Source organism: Oncorhynchus keta, unplaced genomic scaffold (assembly GCF_023373465.1).
Source record: "Oncorhynchus keta strain PuntledgeMale-10-30-2019 unplaced genomic scaffold, Oket_V2 Un_contig_7351_pilon_pilon, whole genome shotgun sequence".
In the NCBI taxonomy this organism is placed as follows: domain Eukaryota; kingdom Metazoa; phylum Chordata; class Actinopteri; order Salmoniformes; family Salmonidae; genus Oncorhynchus; species Oncorhynchus keta.
In genome coordinates, this window is record NW_026289402.1 from 2378 (window position 1) to 10914 (window position 8537).

Sequence of the window (8537 nt, forward strand, 5' to 3'; positions counted from 1 at the left end):
GTAGCAATTCGACACATACAACAACACAGAGTTACACATGGAATAAACAAAACATACAGTTAATAATACAGTAGAACAAAAGAAAACAAAAAGTCTATATACAGTATGTGCAAATGGGGTAAGATAAGGGAGTTAAGGCAATAAATAGGCCATGGTGGTGAAGTAATGACAATATAGCAATTAAAACACTGGAATGGTAGATGTGCAGAAGATGAATGTGCAAGTAGAGATACTGGGGTGCAAAGGAGCAAGATAAATAAATAAATACTGTATGGGGATGAGGTAGGTAGATAGATGGGCTGTTTACAGATGGGCTATGTACAGGTGCAGTGATCTGTGAGCTGCTCTGACAGCTGGTGCCTAAAGCTAGTGAGGGAGATATGAGTCTCCAGCTTCAGAGATTTTTGGAGTTCGTTCCAGTCATTGGCAGCAGAGAACTGGAAGGAAAGACGACCAAAGGAGGAACTGGCTTTGGGTGACCAGTGAGATATACCTGCTGGAGCGCGTGCTACGAGTGGGTGCTGCTATGGTGACCAGTGAGCTGAGATATGGCAGGGCTTTACCTAGCAGAGACTTGTAGATAACCTGTAGCCAGTGGGTTTGGCGACGAATATGAAGCGAGGACCAACCAACGAGAGCGTACAGGTCGCAATGGTGGGTAGTGTATGGGGCTTTGGTGACAAAACGGATGGCACTGTGATAGACCGCATCCAGTTGAGTAGAGTGTTGGGGGCTATTTTATAGATGACATCACCGAAGTCGAGGATCGGTAGGATGGTCAGTTTTACGAGGGTATGTTTGGCAGCATGAGTGAAGGATGCTTTGTTGCGATATAGGAAGCCAATTCTAGATTTAATTTTGGATTGGAGATGCTTAATGTGAGTCTGGAAGGAGGAGAGTTTACAGTCTAGCCAGACACCTAGGTATTTGTAGTTGTCCACATATTCTAAGTCAGAGCCGTCCAGAGTAGTCATGCTGGACGGGCGAGCAGGTGCGGGCAGTGATCGGTTGAATAGCATGCATTGAGTTTTACTTGCGTTTAAGAGCAGTTGGAGGCCACGGAATGAGAGTTGAATGCATTGAAAGTCGCCTGAGGTTAGTTAACACAATTTTGGTTTTTGCACAGCTGGTTCAAATAGTCACAGTTTTATGATGAGTTGGTAGTGCTAAGGCAAACACCTAAATGTTCACCCGGGAGGAGCAGGTCTCTTTGTTGATGCCGCGTTTGACTTGAATGAGTTTATGTGACCGTAGCACAGCCAATCAGAAAACCGGGCTGGCCCATCTTGGTAAAGGGGCCACATATAAAAATAAATTGCACAAAATCTTTAAACAGGCCCATGGGCCGATGGCCATGTCACTTTTTCTGTTTTTATTTTTGATAATATGTGTCCATTTCTGACCAAAAACTGGTTCAGCCCATGGCATTTGCCAGAATTGCCAGATGGTCAATTCGCCCCTGACTGGTCGATCTCCAAGGCATTCCTTGACTGTTTTTAATAGGTTCACGTTGAATAGGGTTTTGTTTTTTAAAGTCAAATTTAAAACTGAATCTGAGGGGTAGATCTCAGCCTGCATTTTTGACTCAGAAAGTGATCCCGGCTCAAAAAAGTTTGGTCACCACTGACATAGAGTTTAACTTAAGTAATGAGAGGTGGAAAAGGGTTCCAGAGCAAAAGCGAATAAAACCAGTACCAGAACTATATTGACTGATGTTGAAGTATCCGGTAACATGGGTAGTTTGAACATGGAAGAATGCATATGCTCAGCAGCCAATCATTTTGTTCTGTGGTTTATTTTTTGTTATCATTTCATTTTCTTTTCAAGTGTCCGAGTTTAACATGCCTATGTTACATGAGTCTTCAACTTCCATCAATGTTTTTATATTCATGTCTTCCTCTATTTGTCTTTGAACAGAAGGATGCAGATACAGCACATACAACACATGGACATGTTCAGTCTTTCATACCACAAAGTTCACTAAACTCTTAGAAAAAAAAAAAGGTGCTATCTAAAACCTAAAAGGGTTCTTCAGAAGCAGAACCTTTTTGTTCCAGGTAGAACACTTTTGGTTCAGGCTTTTGGTTCAGGGTAGAATTTATGGGTTCCATGTGAACCCTTTCCACAGAGGATCCACATGGAACCCAAAAGGGGTTGTGAACACCTGGGACCAAAAAGGGTGCTCCTACGGGACAGCTGAAGAACCTTTGGAACCCTTTTTCTAAGAGTGTACAGCTGTGTTCTAACACAAACATAGGGCTGCCAAAACTAATACACTTTAAGGACTTCATCTTCAGAGCAATAACAAAAATGGCACTTTGCTGAAAAATGTTTAGCGTAAAAATGATAAAGCAGGAGCACTTGTTTTCCTTGCAAACCGACAGAAGACTCAAACTAGGTGTACCATGCTTATGTGATGAGTCACTTGGCCTGAGACCTCAATGCCAAGACTTCAGCTCAGCTGGCTAACCTAAGACACGTTAGCTCCCATAGCTAATGCCTTTAGCTCTATTGGCTAACACTGTCCTGCGCAAGAGACATGGGTTCAAACCCAGGTTAGTCACGCAGATTCCGTAGTGGTGTTCTTGTGCATTCAGTAGTGATGTTCCTGTGCATTCAGTTGTGGGGTTCCTGTGCATTCAGTAGGGGTGTTCCTGTGCATTCAGTAGGGTGTTCCTGTGCACTTAGTAGGGGTGTTTTGCATTCAGCGGTGATGTTTCTGTAGAGGAGGGCTCTTACCCTTTCTGGATGCTGACAACCCAGCTACCATCCTTAGCCTTGTGGACCTGGGCCCTCCAACGATCCGGTGGTCTTGTGAATGAAGCAGGATGTCTTAGACACGAGAGAGATGCCTTGGGGTAAGAGAGAAGACAACTCATCTGGGTTAGACTCTGGGAAATATTTTAACTTTCTATTATTACTAAAGAAGAGAGTATACTTGGTCCAGTACATTGAACTCAAGGGAGTGATCAGTTATCCAGCCAAGCATGAACCCTGGTAATAAATAAACTGTACAGCTATAAGAGAAAGTTAGGGAATAGAGGGAGATATACAAAGAGAGAGAGAAAGAGAGAAAAGAGAAAGAGAGAAAGAGAGAGAGAAAGAGAGAAAGAGAGCGAGAGAAGGTGAATAGTAAGCAAGAGAATGCTACATTAATATGACACTCACTTCTTGGGTGGGCAGAGATGTTCGGAGACTTATCACCTGAAACAAAACAATTCAACAATTCAACACACGGACCACAAAGACAGGACATGATATATTTCACATGAACCCACTCTACATTAACATACAAAGCACGCAACCTCAACTCCCATCTTCAAAACTATTCCTACCTTTAGTCCTAGCTCAAATTATCTCTGCATCTATCTGCATTGCAGTTGGGCGGCTATATTGAATTGAACCCACAGCAAATATATTTCCTCCAGTCAAGCTCCCAAAACTTCACGGATCGACATGTTTACATTACAGAGATATAACCGCGAGGCCACTTGAAAAAGCTCCCCATCAATGTGAACTGATTACAGTCCGCCAAGATGATATAGGTACAACAAAAACAGATCACTAAACTCTGAATCAGTGAATGGTTTTGCAAATAATAAAAGCGGTCGATGAGATTCGACATCTGTTGGGAGTTAGAGTGTGTCCATTCTGTGCCAGCTAGCTAAGTGAAACCACTGCACTAAGCCATAACATAACTGTAACAAATGATGTGAGTAAGTGAAGCTTTGCAACAAATTTCAGTCGTTAGACTACGTAATTCATTGTAGTGTTACAAATGTGCAATAATCCCGTCAATGGAAACGTCACAAACAAAGCGATAGCTGTTTTACTCATTGTTATGTTCCCAGTTTCTGTGTTGTGGTTTGTGTATTTGTATGTATGTGTGTGTTTCAGGATGGCTTCCTGAAATTCCCCCAAGCAGCTGATTGGTCGGCCCCCATTGCTAATTGGAGAGCTGACCCCGCCCCTCGTCAGAAACAGCTGTCTTCAAATACAGACTCCTTCTGAAGCAATATAAGGCTGTGTTCTTTTGCTCAGAAGAGAGATGATTGCTGAGAGAATAGAGCTGAGGGAGAGAATAGAGCTGTGTTGATTGTGGTTTTGATTGTGTCCTGTGTTGATTGTGTCCTGTGTTGATTGTGTCCTGTGTTGATTGTGTCCTGTGTTGATTGTTGCTGGGGAGCTGATGGGTAAATTCTGTGTTAGTTGTTGCTCAGAGTTTGTTAAGTATTGTGTAGCTGCTGATTCTGAGGTATGTGTGTGCCAATAGGATGCAGTGGTTTTGATCATTGAAATAGTTTTTTGTTCCCAGGGGGAAGGGAAGGCACCTTGGGAGTGCTTAGGCAAGAGGCTCGAGGGCATACATATACCCGTAGTATATACTCTGTCTATGCACACTAGGTTAAGACCTGGGCGGACCACCCCCTGTAATTTGGCTTAGTGCGCCAGGTGGTGCTAGTTAGGTTAGTAGTGGGTAGACCGGTTAGATAGGAGAGAGGGGGCTTTGACATTTACTTTCTTTGCTTTGGTTCCGTCCAGCCCCTTTTCCCAAAAAATATCAGTGTGATGGAATAAATTCCCTGTAAATGGTACCGATCTCTGCCTTTGTCATCCTTACTCGCACCTACAGTCCCATACCTCTTTCACTCCACGGGGGAGTGGAGTTGTATCAGGGCGTTCCCTCTTCCTAGAGGCGTACGTAACACTCATGGAACTGCGATCAATAGCTGTGTTGATGTCCCATAAGATTGATTGAACAACACAGAGTTATGAGTGTAGCTAGACTTTTCACTGGACTTTTCTTAAAGGACATTCAGTAACTGAAGATGAAGCATCATCTGATGATTGGGCCGCTGATGAGACCTACTGGTCGGAACTCAGGTCTCCTGTGCACGACATTACTATTTTAACTGTCTGAGCTAAAGCCTAGGCACTAGCTCAGGGAGCAAACACAAGACGATGTTACTCACCACACGAGCATGGCTGACTCAACCATCTCCATTATTGATTACTTGACATGTCGGGTCGATGTAGGAGTGTATTGGGGATGAGACAGAGATTGGATGAAGACTGTGTTTTGTATTCTTACAGAGCTTGAGGGTAGATGGAGGGTCGATGTAGGTTGGATGAAGGGTAGGTTAGATGTAGGAGTGTATAGGGGATGAGACAGAGATTGGATGAAGACTGTGTTTTGTATTCTTACAGGTTGTAGATGAAGGGATGAAGGGTAGGGTAGATGTAAGGTATATGTAGGTTAGATGTAGGAGTGTATAGGGGATGAGACAGAGATTGGATGAAGACAGTGTTTTGTATTCTTACAGCGTTTGAGCTTGCAGTAGTCCCATGGGATAGAGGGGTCTGTAGTGTGACACCAGGGACCGTGCTTATCCTGGTCTGGATTCCTGCACAGGTTCCTCTCCAGACCCACACTGGATTCTCCACTGGAAAACACAACATATATGAGGACACATGCATAAGCACATACACACAGAGACACATACTGTAGATACACATATACTGTATGTAGACACGCACACATACACACAGATACACATACTGTAGACACATATGTATGTAGACACTCACACATACACACAGATACTGTATGTAGACACTCACACACATACACACAGAGACACATACTGTAGATACACATATACTGTATGTAGACACTCACACATACACACAGAGACACATACTGTAGATACACATATACTGTATGTAGACACGCACACATACACACAGAGACATATACTGTAGACACTCACACATATACTGTATGTAGACACGCATACACACAGAGACACATACTGTAGATACACACAGAGACACTCACACATACACACACAGAGACACATACTGTAGATACACATATACTGTATGTAGTAGACATACACACAGAGACACACAGATACACATATACTGTATGTAGACACTCACACATACACACAGACACATACTGTAGATACACATATACTGTATGTAGACACACACATACACACAGAGACACATACTGTAGATACACATATACTGTATGTAGACACGCACACATACACACAGAGACACATACTGTAGATACACATATACTGTATGTAGACACACACACATACACACAGAGACACATACTGTAGATACACATATACTGTATGTAGACACTCACACATACACACAGAGACACATACTGTAGATACACATATACTGTATGTAGACACGCACACACATACACACAGAGACACATACTGTAGACACTACACACATACACACAGATACACATATACTGTATGTAGACACACACACACATACACACAGAGACACATACTGTAGATACACATATACTGTATGTAGACACACACACATACACACAGAGACACATACTGTAGATACACATATACTGCACACATGTAGACACTCACACACATACACACAGAGACACATACTGTAGATACACATATACTGTATGTAGACACACACACACACATACACACAGAGACACATACTGTAGATACACATATACTGTATGTAGACACACACATACACACAGAGACACATACTGTAGATACACATATACTGTATGTAGACACACACATACACACAGAGACACATACTGTAGATACACATATACTGTATGTAGACACACACACACACACAGAGACACATACTGTAGATACACATATACTGTATGTAGACACATACACACAGAGACACATACTGTAGATACACATATACTGTATGTAGACACACACACAGAGACACATACTGTAGATACACATATACTGTATGTAGACATGCACACATACACACAGAGACACATACTGTAGATACACATATACTGTATGTAGACACACACACATACACACAGAGACACATACTGTAGATACACATATACTGTATGTAGACACACACAGAGACACATACTGTAGATACACATATACTGTATGTAGACACACACAGAGACACATACTGTAGATACACATGGAAAAGTCTGACGCCATAACTGCATTCAGGTTGGAAACTTTGACTCAGCTGTTACTTTCAGGGCAGTGAATCCTCAGAGTTCCAGCTATGCAGAGGCCTTACAAGGAAGCAAAGCAGTTTTGTGGAGAGTGCTCCGGGGAATATTAAAGTATGCAATCCCAGCAATCACAAGGAAGAAGCTACAGACTCAACTCAAAGATACAGTCCAAACACTGTAAACGTGGACTCAAGATCTGGTCGTATACTTCACTGCACATAGACTAAACCGAGCCTAAACAGATGCCTTCGGTAGTCTTGTTGAAACAGCAATTCCAGTCCTTCAGTTTCATACATTCAAATAATTGGAATATCTTTAGATGTGATCAATTTGTTGGAGTGCTTGGATCAGGATTGACTGGTACCCTGAGACAAACACAATGTGAGGAGAGGGGGAACCGATTTGTCAGCCAGTGTGAAGATAATTTCACTTCCCCCACCAATGTTAAACAAGCTGTAACCTTTACGCCATTTTTCTGCACCGACCCCTTGACCTTGTGCGAGGGGCAGACTCGCTGGCTGCGGGCCCAGGAGGGAAGCTGATTGGCTTTGATCTGCCGGGCCGAGGAAGCACTTCCTGGGGTCACGGGTCAGCTCTGGCACATGTCCATCTGTCGCTGCCATTTTGGCTTTTAAATTCCTTTAAATGCAGCATTTCTAACAGCCAGGGCCAACGTTAGCTATGGTACTTTAGCATGGGGGCACACGGATGTGGAGAGAGGGGCAGACTATACACCCCTCCAGGGTGGCTTGTTCTAGAAGTTCTGGAAGCACCGTAAGGCTTCCTCTCTGTCAGCTAGAAAATAATAGCAGGCCCAGAACTGACCGGTGGGGCCTGATTTCCTGTCGTTGTTTGTTTTCACGGCTTAAATATATTCATTTACAAGGGATTTTCTCTAAGCAACGGGAAATACCTCGTCACAAATACAGTTCATCGAAAAAGACAGACAATTTGAAAAATGTCAACGAAACCTTCCCATACATTGCTTGAACCCATAGTTTTACTTTTTCTCATGTGAATATGGATTGAGAGGTAAGTTCCAGTTGTGTGTAGCTGGTAAGTGTGTGTAATGTATGAGGTTTACTGTACCTGTTGCTATGATTTGCCCAGAGTCCGCAGGAATTCCTGATCTGGTCTTGGATAAATTGCCTGTGTAATTCCTCCATTGTCCTCATAACAATCTGGGACAGACAGAGATAGAGAAGGAGAAAAAATAAAACACAGAGTAGTCTTAAACCGACCCTATATGTGGTTTATTGAGATAACCATCTACAGTCTCTTTCGCTCTCTCCCACAGACACGAACGCACACACACACACACAGCTATACCCATAGTGTAGAACAAAACGTGTTGATTCAACCTAAAATTGGTAGGCTACCAGCTGCAATAGGATTGTTAGTTTGTTCAACAGAAATGTTGTTGAGCAAAACTCACAATCCTATTGCAGCTGGTTGCCTTACAATTGTACATTGAATCAACATGTTTTTGTGCGTAGGTCCACTTGACAACATTCTGATATTG

General features: G+C 42.8%; 1 protein-coding gene across 1 annotated transcript; it reads right to left on the bottom strand.

Moving 5' to 3' along the window:
• Positions 1-2786: 2786 nt before the first annotated feature.
• Positions 2787-8196, bottom strand: LOC127906119 (plasminogen-like; the record flags this gene model as incomplete). Its single annotated transcript, XM_052511698.1, has 4 exons — positions 2787-2852; positions 3169-3204; positions 5323-5444; positions 8105-8196. Coding segments are annotated over 4 exons (316 nt in total), but the record flags the coding sequence as incomplete, so codon positions are not given.
• Positions 8197-8537: the final 341 nt, after the last annotated feature.